At 44.5% G+C, this 14782-nt stretch overlaps 1 protein-coding gene across 2 annotated transcripts in view; it reads left to right on the forward strand.

Moving 5' to 3' along the window:
* CDC42BPB (CDC42 binding protein kinase beta) overlaps nt 1–14782 on the forward strand; it is a 1057701-nt gene that overhangs the window by 908957 nt on the left and 133962 nt on the right. For both annotated transcript variants that reach the window (XM_085626326.1, XM_085626327.1), the window contains exons 29-33: nt 6560–6622; nt 7888–8484; nt 11053–11150; nt 11243–11327; nt 12498–12618. In XM_085626326.1, coding sequence (XP_085482452.1) covers nt 6560–6622; nt 7888–8484; nt 11053–11150; nt 11243–11327; nt 12498–12618 — 964 coding nt within the window. The remainder of the gene's footprint in view (nt 1–6559; nt 6623–7887; nt 8485–11052; nt 11151–11242; nt 11328–12497; nt 12619–14782) is intronic.

A 14782-nucleotide genomic window follows, 5' to 3' on the forward strand; every position in this document is an offset into this window, starting at 1 on the left:
AGAAGGACAAAGACCTGCGTCCTATCTTGGATCTCAGGGATGTCAACCACTTCCTCCGGAAGGAGAAGTTCAAAATGTTGACATTAGCTCAGGTCCTGTCTGCCCTCTACCATGGAGACTGGATGGTAGCGTTGGACTTGTAGGACGCTTACTTCCACATTCCTGTCGTGCCGGCCCACAGACATTATCTACGGTTCACAGTAGGCCACAAGCATTTTGCGTTTACCGTGGTCCCCTTCAGCCTTACCAGCGCCCCTCTGGTGTTCACGAAAGTGATGGCGGTGGTAGCAGCTCATCTGCGTAGATCAGGGGTTCCAGTCTTCCCCTATCTTGACAACTGGTTGTTGAAGGCGGGTCGACCCAGGCTGTCGTCTCCCACCTCCAGGCTAAAGCGGACCTCCTGCATTCGCTGGGGTTCACTATCAATGTGCCGAAGTCACACCTGATTCCCTCTCAGAAGCTCCTCTTCATCGGAGCAGTTCTGGATACAGCTCAGTTTCGGCTTATCCTCCCGAACAGCGAGTCCGGCATATTCGGGCTATGATACCGATGTTTCAGCCTCTATCCCGGATTTGGTGAGAATGACTCTGAGGCTGCTGAGCCTCATGGCCTCCTGCATCCTGCTGGTGGATCATGCATGGTGGCATATGCAGGCTCTGTAGTGGGACCTGAAGTTCCCCTGGGAGGAGCATCAGGGGAATCTTTCTGATGTCGTCCCGAACTCGGAGGGCGCTGCACACCAATTGCAGTGGTGGCTAACGAACCAGGATTGGGTCAACAGCAGAGCCCTCTCCCTTCCATTACTGGAAGGGTGATATGTGATCTATTTTGGAAGACAAAGTCAGACAGACCCGCCAACGCTTACTTAAGTACCCCTGCTGGAATTACTTTTAGAAATTTATCTGGCAAAATAAAAGACCAAGGCTCCCCTTCAACCACCTCCGGAAGCCGTCTGATGACGGGGGACTAGTGTTGCCAGACCTGACCCTGTATTACACGGTGGTGATAGATGCGTCACTTCTGAGATGGGGCGGCCACATGGGAGAGATGGAGATCAGAAGCCTCTGGTCTCTGGCGGAGTCCGTGCTCCACATCAATCTTCTGGAGCTCCGGGCGATCCGCCTTGCACTGAAAGCATTCCTTCCTTCTGTCAAGGGAAGAGTAGTACAGGTGTTCACGGACAACACCACCGTCATGTGGTACTGCAACCAACAGTACGGGGTCGTAGACCCTATGTCAAGAGGCTCTCCGCCTCTGGACGTGGCTGAAACATCAGTGCATGTCCCTGGTGGTTCAACACCTGGCAGGTTCCCTGAACGCAAGGGCGGACGAACTCAGCCGCTGGTGCATGATGGATCACGAATGGCTTCTTCACTCGGAGGTGGTGCTGTTGCAGGGATTCTGCACATACACAGAACTATGCGTAGGAAACCAAGACCTCGGTGTGTAGTGGTGTACCAGAAAACCCACCTCTGTGCCAAGAACCCCAATCCCATTAGATATAGTGTCTCATTCCTTTTCCGTACTACAGCAAAGCGACCTATGATTAGACATCCTAGAACATGTCACTCCGACCCGCTTAGGAATCGCAGGAAGAAGAACACTCTTTCGTTCAGACACTCATACTTGTCCACAACGTGAGTAAACAGAGATACGGTATAGTTAAAAATGTTTATTTTAACTAACGTTCCTTATAATGCAGTACACAAGCCAATACTAGCAGCAAAATGCATAAGAACAATATAATCAGCATTGTTACAATTCCATATAGCACAAAAGGGGAAACCATATTATAATGACAGTGGAAACAGGACTACAGCGCCTTACCACTTTCCCCGTGTTATGAGCTAGTTTATTATAATTATAGAAGACCTCTGGGCTTTGTCAGGGGGACCCCGTACCTCCAAGTTTAGATGCAAGGATTTACATCTCAGGACAAGGACAGCTCTTCTTCGTTGGAATGATTTTCTCCAAGTGCCTTTTCATGCATGTAATGCCATATTAAAAGCACCTGAGTTTCAGTAGTGCAGCTGGGTTCCATGTTATGTCTATTGGCGTGGGACTGACCAAAGTGAATCGACGGCATACATTGTTTTTCGACCTTGAACATGCTGTGCAGACGAGGAACATGCTGTGCAGACGAGGAGCACAGTGTACAGCTAGATGTGTAAAAGGCAGACAGTTCTCATATGAAAAAGCGTAAGCAGAATATTTACGAGAACAGAGCCATGTAGGAACGCATGCAAAAAGCGGCAAAATGGCGGACAAGTACATACTAACTTATGCTAACTTAGCAATGTCCGCAGTTAAGCCCATGTCCTCACTGCAGTGCAAGGTCTCTTTCAGCAGTGGAGAGAGCCTTGGTTAGATCTGTTCGCCACCGAAGAGAACGCGCAATGTCAGCAGTTCCGAGTGTTGGAATTGACAAGGCGGCACTCGCCCGGCAACGCTTTTCGTCACAAGTGGAATTGTGATCTTCTATACGCCTTTCCACCTATACCACTTCTTTCCCAGACTGTTGAAGAAGATCAAGCGCGACCGAGCCCAAGTGATTCTTGTGGCTCTGGACTGGGCACAAAGAGTCTGGTATCCTGAGCTCTTGAACATGGCCATCGATCCTTCGATTGGACTGCCCCTTCAGGAGGATCTTCTGTCGCAGCAGCAGTGGACGGTCCTCCACAAGAACCTGTCCAGCTTCCACTTCCTTGCGTGGAGATTGAGCGGTGACAGTTGACAGCTTTTGACCTCCCTCCCAAAGTCTGTAATGTCATCTTGGCAGCCAGGCGTCCCTCCACTAAAACAATATACTCCTGTAGATGGAACAAATTTGTGGTATGGTGCACAGCAAAGCCTGTGGATCCCCTTTCTGACCCTCTTTCAGAGGTTCTCCTCTTCATTCTTTCTTTGAACCAGCAGCGCTCTGCTCTGGGCTCTCTTAAATGCTGCCTTTCTGCCATTTCGGCCTTTCTACGCCTTCCTAATCAGCCTTCTCTTTTCAAGTCCCCTATTGTAAATCGATTTCCTAAGGTCATTACTCACCTCTTTCCTCCTATTAATTTCGTAATGCCCCAGTGGGACTGGAATCTGGTCTTAACCTACCTCATGTGTGCTCCTTTCGAGCCACTACATAATTGCCCTCTCAGACTCTTTACCTTAAAGACTGCTTTTCTGGTTACCATCACCTCTGCTCGCAGGGTGAGTGAGCTTCAGGCTCTTTGTTTGAAACTTCCTTTCCTTGCTATTCATCCGGACAAGGTTGTCCTTCAAACTAGACCTTCTTTTCTTTCCAAAGTGGTTATCTCTTTCCACATATGACAGACCATCACTAGCCCACCTTCTTCCCGACCAGGCATCCTTCAAAAGAGGAGAGGCTCCACCGTCTGGATCCAAAGCGTACTCTATCATTTCATCTGGATCGCACAAAACAATTCCGGGTGGATGACGGACTCTTTGTTGGCTATGTGGGCACCAAGAAAGGTCGGGCCGTGCAAAAATGCACCATCTCTCGATGGGTCATGCTTTGCATTAAAATCTGTTATTCCTTGGCGAAAAAGGAGCCTCCGGTAGGGTTGCAGGCCCATTCCACCAGGGAGCGACGGCAGCCACTACTGCTTTGGGACGCGCAGTCCCCCTAAGTGACATCTGCCACAAAGCCACGTGGGCATCATTGCACACGTTCTCTAAACATTACTGCCTGGATAGCCAAGTCCGGGGAGACTGCTTCTTTAGCCGTTCATTTCCAGGACTTTCTGGTGTGAACTTTGTTTGCAGACCCACCTCCGGTGTTGGTATTGCTGGGGTATCTATTCTAAGGTAAGGAATCTATAACTAATAGTCTCTTTCGAATGAACAAGTTACTTACCTTTGGTAAAGATATATCGGTAAGGGACATATATTAGTTATGGACTCCTTACCACCCCACCCATCCTCCCTGTTCTGCAAACTGACTTCTAGAGTAATCGACTCTTTCAGGGCCCTAGTTTTGTGCACCAGTGGTCAGTGTCTTGCGTGGCTCTGTGCTTCTGCCATGGAATGTCGTGTAAAGAACTGACGTCAGCGCGCAGGGGTGGCGTCTAAGTAGATACCGTGACGTCATTCTGGCGATCACGACGCCAATGACTAACTCGGAGTCGACCGACGCACAGGGCTACTGCTGAAGAGAAATTCTCCGGATCCAGTCTGACGCCTGGGGGTAATTCTAAGGTAAGGAATCAATTACTAATATATGTCTCTTACAGATATATATCGTTACCGAAGGTAAGTAACTTTTTCTTCTATACTCGTACTTCAAACAGTGGAGAGAGACCTATTTGTGACGCAACACAATGCAGAAGGCCAAAACCTTGCCTCCAGGTTTCCTCACCCCCACTCCAAAGGCAATGACCTATGGCTCAATTGGTCAGGGATATTTGCTTACACTTTTCCCCCCGTCTCCATAGATTCCGTACTTGGTACAAAAGCAAGCACAAACATCACTCACACTTATCCTAATAGCCCCAACATGGGCAGGAAAAACATGCTTTACAACCCTACTACAGCTATCAGTGGTGCCATACAAGAAGTTTCCTCCTTGGCCACATCATCTAACTCGGGAATAAAGTAGGGTCATGCACAAAAATCCCACACAGATCAATCTAGTGATTTGGCTTCTGCGATCATAGAATTTGGACACCTTCATCTACCACAAGAATGCATGGATATTTTCAAACAAGCGTGTAGACCAACTACACGAGCATGTAATGCAGTAAAATGGAAAAGATTTGTACATTATTGTTGAAATAAACAAATCCAACCTCTATTACCAATAGTACAAGACCTCATTGCTTATCTCTTCATCTGCAGTAAGCAGCATTTGCTTATACATCAATCGGATTATATTTAGCAGCTTTAGCTGCTTACATGCAAAATAGACAATATGTACCACTTTTTGAAGTTCCAGTGATTAAAGCTTTTATGGAAGGACTAAAGAGTCATTCCACCTTCCACCCCACCAGCACCAGCCTTGAACCTTAATAATGTTCTCACTATACTCATGGGACCACCCTTTAAGCCACTTCATTCCTGTGACCTTCGATTCCTCACATGGAAGGTGGCCTTAATAGTAGCTAACACTTCTCTTAGAAAAATAGGTGAAATCCAAGCCCTTGCATTGGACGAGCCGTTCTTCCAAATATTTCCATAAAAATTTGTACTTTGTACCAACCCTAAATTCCTACCAAATGTAGTGTCCGCTTTTCAAACAAACCAAACAATAGTGCTACCTGTTCTCTTCCCTAAAACAGATTCAGTAGCAGAAGGAGCTTTACACACATTGGATGTTAAAAGGGCATTAATGTATTACATTATAGAGAGAACTAAATCTTTTCACAAAATGCAACAACTCTTTGTTGCAATTGCAAAGCCACAGCAAGGTTCTCCAAAAATCCAAAGCGGGAATAGCCAGATGAATAGTTAGATGTATTTAGACTTGTTCCCGAAAAGCACAAAGAGTACTAACTAACTCCAAGAGCTCATTGCACACGTAAAAGAGGAGCCTCAATAAAAGTTTTAGGAAACATCCCATTGCCGGATATTTGTAAAGCAGCTACATGGAATAACCACACACATTCATCAAACATTGTGTTGATGTCTTAGCTCATGAACAAGCTAGAGTGGGTCAAGCTGTCTTAAGAACACTTTTTCAAACATCTACATCAACCACTAGCTAACCATCGCTTCTAGGGAGCACTGCTTTATATTTCATGCAAAGCATATGTATTTACGGCCCAGACATGCTACGACTGGAATATGTGAATTACCCTGTCACATCTGTTCGTTGTATGTAGTTCCATAGATTCATATGCACCCACGCTCCTCCCTGCAGCTATTGGTTGACGTATGTTCTTACCTATTAACATTTTAGAATATGGTACCATTCATTTGCCGCCTTATCTTTTTTGTCACTATATTGCTTCTATCCTAAAGCCTGATGAGCTAAAAACAATCTAACAAAGGAGCCAATGAACATACGCAACACAAACTATAAGGGGGAGTCACTATATCTTGCGACCAGAACAACTTCTTCGAAGAAAAACAAGTTGGACACGTCTGAGCCCAACACTAGATTGCAGGAGTATATTAAGCATATAAATCTACGGTATTATATGCTACGAATTGATTCTTAGAGGGTAAGTAACATATGTATTTCCTCACTAGGGGTGTGTGTAGACCATAATGTAAGCTCATCCAACTACCATCTATGTTTTTTTTTTTCTCATCAGCTCTCATTTATCCACCACAGTAAAAGTAAAACACGTGTTAAATATCCTGAAGCTCATGTCCTCCAGATAGATGGAACTAATGATCTGATATGGCTCTCCCCCAAAGTGCAAAGAAATTATCAACAAGTTAGTCAAATTCTAGCCTGTACTGGAATGTCTCAGGGAAATGATGCAGTTACATATGCCCCTTTCCTGAAGTGTGCTCTTGTAATCAAATGCCCATTTCCTGAATGTTGTTCTTTAAGCCTTGTAGTTTGTAGTAAACAAATTAATGCCTTTGTTGTTCCTCTGTTATGTAGATCCTGATCGTATTGTAATTGGCACCGAAGAAGGGCTCTATGTCATAGAGTTGACAAGAGATGGTATGTTACTAGATGTCTCTTGTAATCGTGGTTAGTTTGTTTCTAAACCTCTAAAAGAAAAGGAAACTGAGTATGTAGTGTATTAGAAAACAAAAAGCTTTTATTCTAAAATATGTTTTACTGTTTTTGACCTGCACAGGCATTTAGAATCTTCTTACACTTTCTTTTTCTTATTTACTAAAAACTTCCTGTTCCATTTTAAAGTAAATGAACATGTTCACCATTGAGTTCATGTTGAGTTTGTGTTGCTTTTATTGTTATTTGTATCTTGTCCTCAGATATCTTTTGGTGTTGCAGTGCAGGAGCATTCTGCGGAACCTTAATAAAAACTAAATGTGTCACAACGCATGCTTGTTAGTTACCAATATACTGGGATGCTTTTCAGTTGATGGTGCAAAAGTTCATACACATTTTTTCACAGGTGGTTTTGCTCCACACTTTCAAGTGTGCCATTATTGCCACTGATAAGGGTTTATTAAAAGACACTTGGTGTCTGTGCATTTTGATTAGGTTCAAAAATGCTTCTTTGAGCGCTGCCATGAAGTGTTATGAGGTAATATAGGCTGCCTTGGGCTTCGTGGATTACAGCAGAGGCTTTCACGCATAACTATGTAGAGTTTTTGGAGGTCCTGGAGCACTCTCACCTCTCATGCTTTTTATTTTGGGGCATGATTGTAACTCAGGGACAGTCATGTGCGTCTAAGAGAACATCCTATGTAAATGAGTACCTACTGGCTATCACTTTTTTTACAAGCTCCTGTAGGGTAGCACTGTTACTGATGTAATGAGCTCCAGTCAGTAGCTTTTTTTCATGGCAGGAAAAGTCTAGACTTTGAGCCTTCTGCTTTCAAAATTAAATTAAGTATCAGAAAATCACTTTATTTTAACTATAAGGTGCCTTGTTTAAATTGTATTATCCCATTCTTTCATTGACACAAAGGACTGGGAAATTCATATAACTTACTCCTTGAAATATTGAAATGAAAAGAATCTGCCTTTTCAGTCATATATTTATTTAAAGATGAGATCAGAGTGAATTTGGTAATTGATGGTCCACCAACTTTGACAAATAGTGTATTTTTTACCACTTTACTCCCCTCTTCTCCTGACATTCCTCTCCAAGTGCCTCACACTGCCCTGTCTTCCCAGCGAAATCAGATATTTTAAATGTGTTTACCTTGTGAAATACATTTTCTATCATGCTTGGTAACAAGTGTTCTATCTGTTATTGTGTGTGCTGACTGAAATTGTTCTTTCTGTTCCAGGAATTGTTCGAGCTGCTGACTGCAAGAAGGTGCACCAGATTGAGCTGTTTTCCAAAGAGAAAATAATTGTCCTTATTTGTGGCCGCAATCATCATGTTCACCTTTACCCCTGGTCTGCCCTGGATGGATCAGAAGGCAGTTTTGACATTAAACTGCCAGAAACTAAAGGCTGCCAGTTCATTGCAACTTCATCAGAAAATAAAACCTCTCCCCCCTATTTGTTTGTGGCAGTGAAAAGGCAGATTCTTTGTTATGATCTTTATAGAACTAAACCTTTCCACAAGAAAGTCAATGAAATGCAGGCACCAGGGAATGTTCAGTGGATGGCCATGTTCAAGGACAAGCTCTGTGTTGGATACCAGTCTGGGTTCTCTCTCTTGTTCATCCATGGAGATGCCCAGTCAATAAATCTGGTAAATCCAAGTGACCCCTCACTTGCGTTCCTTTCCCAGCAGCCTTTTGATGCCCTGTGTGCAGTGGAGCTCAGTAATGAGGAGTACCTGCTTTGCTTCAGCCATATGGGAGTGTACGTCGATTCACAAGGTCGAAGGTCACGCACGCAGGAGTTAATGTGGCCAGCAACACCTGTTGCTTGTAGTATGTATATGTTTTTCAGTTGTAGTTATATCATTTGCCGTTGTCATAATGCATTTTCAACATGTCTGTATTGCCTGCACATATTGTCATGATTGAGCTTTCGCACACAAATATCTTTTGATAAGTGGCACTACCATTTGAATTTATATTGCTTTAAACATCAGTGTTCCTATTTTTTTTAACCCCAGATAGTTCGCTTTTTTCTAGTCAGGCTTTGGTGTGCTTGAAGAGCAGTCAGGGACGTAAAGTGGTCTATCCTTGTTGTTTTTTTGACATACTACGTAAACTGATTTGCAAGAGATCTTGGTACCTACACTCACTATCTGCATCTTTCTTAACATTGTCATCTCTGACTTGCCCGTTAATCTCCGGATACATGGGGACATGAATATCATTGAAAACATGCTTTTCAGTCAAGTGGAACACAAATCTAGATCAAGTGTCTTTATTCTATCTGACACACACTGTAAAATAATGCAATTTTCCTAGTGACCTATTTCTTTTGTGCTACATCAAGTGAAATTTTAATTCATGATGAAATCAGCCTACACTGTTTAAAACAATGAAATTAGGTCTGTTAAGTTTTTGGGTCAATCTCTAAATTATATTGGTACAGACATAGCAGATATTGTTAGCAATGTATTGCCTCAAACTCTTTACCTCTTTGGGTTGTGCCATCTCTTGATCTGTATTTTTTTAAATGTTTGTCACATTACGACCTCTCAGAACCCATTACACTGTCCCATGGCTGACCACCTTTCCGAGGTGAGTTAAATAATCTACAAACATGGAGAGTTAATTCCTGAAATTGTTTAATATTTCTATAAAGTTAGACTGCATACATCTGACTGCTTTGCCTAAAAAAAAGAGCAGAAATGAGTGTAGCAATATTTTTGTACATTACTTCAGTGCTCAGTCTTCTGCTTCTCCACTGTGCCCATATAGCATCATTCCCTCCTAGTGGTAACCTCATAGAGAAAGTTGTAAATGTGTTCAAAGATTTTGCTTATTTTACGTTTTTCAATACCTAGTTTGTACTCTAGAGATTGGACTGCTCTTGCCCTTGTTTTGAACACTCAAAATGTAGTTAGAATAGTACATAATGCAACGTTTAAAGTATCAGAAGCACTATCTGCCCTTTTTAAGTATTTTACTTTTATATGCTTATGTAATTCAAATTCTCTTCTCTATAAAAGCAGACTTTTCTTAAGTACAGCCGGTAAAGCAACTTGTGACCAGTTTCCAAAATTTTCAGTTTTCATGACTGATTTCTTTAAATGGTCTCTTGGCAGTTATGTAAAGAGCCATTTTGTCCATAAGTTGGACTTCAAAAATCTCTAGTTTTTGCCATGGTTGTATAGTGTCATTCTGCATAATGATTGATATGCCTTTAAGTAAGGCGTTGGTAATGATCAACTGATTTTTTAGTAACACAAAGATTTTCGGATGGATACTTAAACCTGCAGTTTCTTCACCTTATGAATATCCCCTAGCACCAGACTGGATTGAGAGAATTTTCTCAGTGATGCTCCCCCATGCCAGTAGGACGCACCATCTGACTTTGTGCAGCTGTGAAACTGACAAATTGGAGCAACACATAAGCGCCAAACCCTGTATTGTGACGTCAGTTCCTTTCTTTCTCCTGCGACTTCAAAAATTGTTAAGTGTGCACAGGGCAATGTGTACCTTAAAAAACTACAGGATTCAAATTGTGTTGTGATTTCCGGAAGCAGATGTCGGTCACAGTCCTGCTGGGAATGAATGTGTAGTATCACTGGCTGCCTGGAGTAGCATTAAATAATTTAGGGACTGACCCTGCCAGACCCCAAAAGTAAACAAAAGCCTTCCTGATACACAATAATTTACAATTAATATGGAAGTCTTCCATGTATCTGCAGCACCACCTTCCAGCATGCAGTGTTTATTGCTCCCAGTGCTTTGTGAAAATTGTGGATTCCCCAAACCTGAGGCAGTTGCCATGTAGAGAGTACTGTATATGCCGTATATTAATTGTTTTAGCATAGTCGATATGCTGAGCACCTGTACAAGATGGTGATGAATGAGTAGCATGTGATCTTATTGAACCACCTGAAGTTTATCAAATCCTTGGAGATGGTAACTCCACTACTACAACAACAGTAATTGTCTGAAAGTGAAACTTGGATGCTAGCACACATTGTTACAGGACAAGGTCAATGAAAGACATGTACTTACCTATTAACCCAATCAGACAACCGATGCGCATGGTTGCATTTGATTCCAGGTTATGATTTGTTGATGTTTACTGTTCATCTTCGCACCTCAAATCATCCAGCACAAACTACTTTCTTAAACAGGATTTTGTCTTTACTAATATTTGCCCCTCCAATTGTCGAAAGATTGAAAGAATGGCTTATTAATATTTTAACTTGCTGGGTTTAAAGACATAAACTACATTTGCTTATAAAGTAATCAGTCGTTTGATGACAGGCTTATCTAAAGCAATCATTGATGAAATACTGTACTTATTTGTTTGTGTTTTGAATTTGCAATACAAATTTTGACCTAGTGTGGTTTTGTTCATATCAGGTTGCACTTCCTCTCATGTGACATTGTACACTGAGTATGGCATTGACGTCTTTGATGTTTACAGCATGGAATGGGTTCAGACCATTGGTCTCAGGAGGGTGAGTACCTCAGAAATGTTCTATATTGTACTGAATGATTACCTTTCAAATGTACACCACAGAAAACATCTTGACCTTCTTTATCCTCACAGATTAAACCATTGAATGTGGAAGGCACACTGAACCTGCTAAATTCGGAACCACCACGACTATTATATTTGAAGAACATGTTCTCAGGTTAGTGTGGTGTGCAAATATCTTTTTGTGTCTGAGGGATAGTAATCTTAGAAACAAATACTGCAAGGAATAACATTGAAGCTTATTTTGCTTCAGAATAAAGCACTTTTCTCAGATGCAAATGCTGGGGCGATTATACGGTCTGACTGAACCTAGTTGCCTAGTTCATGTGTTGTTCAGATGTTCCCTGTTAGTTGGACTTTGCTAGTCATTTGAATAAAGTGAGTAAATCCATAATGTCATTGATCAGGGCAGGTTAGCATACTTTTAATGGTGGTTCTCCACATATGAAGTCTTCTTCAATCATCTTTTTTGGCTTCACACTGTGCTGTAGAATTAGTTTTTCTAGGCCTTCCGAGTGTAATGGCAAAAAATGAAGCTGTGCCTAAGTCCCTTAATGTGGGGCTCATGCCGGGTAATGTTGTGGGCATTATTGGTACATCTTCAGTTTTACAGGGGTTTCTCTTTTTTTCGGAATTCATAAAATTGGTGGATTTACTGCGCAAGATAGTGATTGAAACAGAGGAGAAGCCGTGTTTGTGTTTTTTATCCCTGGTGTGTTAATGTCTAGCTGAGTGCTACTTGTTGGGCTCAGTTAGCTATACGCTCCAAACCCTTTACATGCTGACCCTCGAAATCTTGAGCACAGCTGCTGCAACCACCTCTGGAACCACAGGAGCTTCTAAGTACTGATGTAGACATGCAGGTAGTGCCAATTGGGTTCTGGTAGCTCTTCACCTTTCCTTGCTCTTGCACTGTGCTAACTGATGTGACTAAGAGGAAGGACTGGAAAAGCAGTAACCTAAGCCCATTTAGAATGCTAAGGCTGTCCCCACATATTCTGCCACTATATGCAGCAAGGGTAAGCAACAGCCGGGAAAGGATTCTTGGAAGATTCTCAGTATACAGTGCCACATTAAGGCTGTCTTGGTTGCTTCATCTAGAGCAGATGAAAGTGTGTGGATGCATAAACACGGCCTCTCATGCAGAGAACTCAGTTGTGTAAGTAACAGTTCCCTATCTATATTGTCTTTTCTGTAAGCAGAACAGTTTCAGTTTATACAATGTGTTTTAGAATAACTAATGTATCAAATTTCTAAACATCATGAAAATTCATAGGTCAAAGCCACCTTTGTTCAGTAACTGATATTGTTGGATGTTTCGTTATAGAAGGTGCTGTTCTTACTGTGCCAGAAACGTCCGATAACAGTAAAAAGCAAATGCTTCGAACCAGAAGTAAAAGGAGATTCATCTTTAAGGTGCCTGAGGAAGAGCGGTTACAACAGAGACGGTAAATATATATTTTTAAGTGTATAATAGTGTTTTAGCTCTATACTACCTGGGTTACAACGTATCGCCTAAACTTCAGCCCAGCTTCCCATCATAAGTAACATGACCATGTGTTACACAGCACTATGAAATGTATTTGCTAATATGATTTACTTTGCAAAATATTTGATTGACCTGCCAGTGGAATTTCCACCACTCCATTGTTTGTGTTCCCTTTTTATTTAACTCCAAATATTAGTATGGGATTGGAACATTTGAGAATATAAAACTTTGACTACTTCACTAAAGTACAGTTTTCAAAGTATTTTCTAGTGGAGAATCTTAACCTTAAAGTTTTGTTAACTCTCTGCTTAACTAATCTAGCTTGACATCTTGGTAAGTGTCAAGCTTAAACAATATTAACATCTGATAGAGACTATTAGCCGCAGATTCCTACACGTAAAATTATCCCCAGGCGTGAGACTGGATCCGTAAACTTTTTGCCACAGCATCCCTGCGCGCCAGGGGCGGGGCGACATCACACGACTCCTCCCAGGCGTCGTCCGCGTACGTGACGTCAGCGAGGTCACATAAGACCCGCCCCGGCGCACCCACGTCAGTTTTTTCCTTTTCCGCGTGCAAAGTGGATCCGGTCCTTGCTACGGGCATGTTAGACCTTTTTTTTCTTCCATTTTTTAGTGGAACAGTGTGCGAATGCCTTCGGGCTTTAAGACTTGCACGTCTTGTGGGCATCTTATGTCGGCGACGGACCCTCACCTCATTTGTATATGGTGTTTGGGGGAGGATCACGGCACCACATACTGTACGCAGTGCCAACAGTTGAAGCCGAAGTCGCGGCGGGAGTGCCGGATGAAACTTCTCTCGGTGCGTCTCTCCAGGTCGACGTTCTCCCCTCGGTCTGCTTCGACGGACGGCTTCAGTTTCGCCTGTGGTCGTCGTCCTCGCCTTTCTCCGATGTCACGTGAGCGTCGCTCCCCGGTGGGTAAGTGTTGCAGTTTGTCCCCGGGGGCTGGTTTCTGGCCTCCTGGGGGCGTGGACTCTCCGTGGGTGATGCAGCCCCGCGTGTCATCTTATCCACTGTTTCCCGGTGTTGGGGCGTCGAGAGTCCAAGTGGAGACATACGCGGCGGCTTTGCAGGCCTCGCTGACGTCTCCTCCTCCTTCCCCTCCTGGGGCGTCGGCGGATCCCTCGCTCTGCGCAGGGCCCTCTGCGGCGCCGCCGGTGGCTCCGGCCCCGGCGTCGACTGGTTCGGATCCAGGCTTGGATGATGTGGTACTGTTGGGTTGCAGCTTCTCCTGGGCACCTCCTTAAAGCCACGGTATCTCTGCCTCGCCGCAAACTCCCGCGGGGGTTCCTGTGGTGTCGCGGGAGGTCACCGAGGCTCAGGTCGCATCCCCGAGTCCCCCTCGTTCCTTTGACAGGGTGGTCCTGTCTAAGACCGAGGTGACGCTGCTACGGTGCCGGCAGCAGCTGGACCGTGCGGAGCCACGGAGGTCGTTGGACCCTTCTCGTCCCGCTCCGGATCGAGGCCGAGGGGAGACGCCTTGTCCCTCTCCGGGCCCCTCTCGTCCCTCCACACAGGTGGCTGCCTCGTCGGAGGGCGAGTCGGAGGCTGAATCGTCCCTGGCACTGCCGCATGGGTTGCCAAGCGATCTTTCTCTCATTTTGGGCCGCGGCTGTCGGAGGGCTTCGTGCCACTCCCCAGGCCCGTCTCGATCCCCCACGCCGATGGCTGCCTGGGGGGGGGGTTCGAGTCGGCGTCACTCCGGCACCACCGCTGTGCCGGTGCGGCTCCAGCTCCACTCCGACTTGGAGGTCCCTTGTCCAACGACGCCGGCTGGTGCTGACGTCCTACCTCAGGCAGCGGATTCTACGGTTCCGTGCAGGGGTCGTACCGCGGATTCTTCTTCGGGCGCTCCTTCTTCTCCGGAGGCATGCATATTGGTGTCGTCCTCCCCGGAGACTGGTCGCCATGTGGTGTCTTTTTCACCGGCGTCGAAGGGCGGCTCTCCGCCCTTCCTGGAACAAAGGTGTTCGTCGTAAGAGCGGCAGGTCCCTCATTCTTCGGCTCCTTCTTACTTCCAGGTCTGGCCCTTGCCCGCCCCGCTTGGCCTCGGGGACGGCCGCCTTAGTCTGCAGCCGCCACCCACGGAGGAGCTGATTTC

This window comes from Triturus cristatus, chromosome 9, assembly GCF_964204655.1.
Source record: "Triturus cristatus chromosome 9, aTriCri1.1, whole genome shotgun sequence".
Lineage (NCBI taxonomy): Eukaryota > Metazoa > Chordata > Amphibia > Caudata > Salamandridae > Triturus > Triturus cristatus.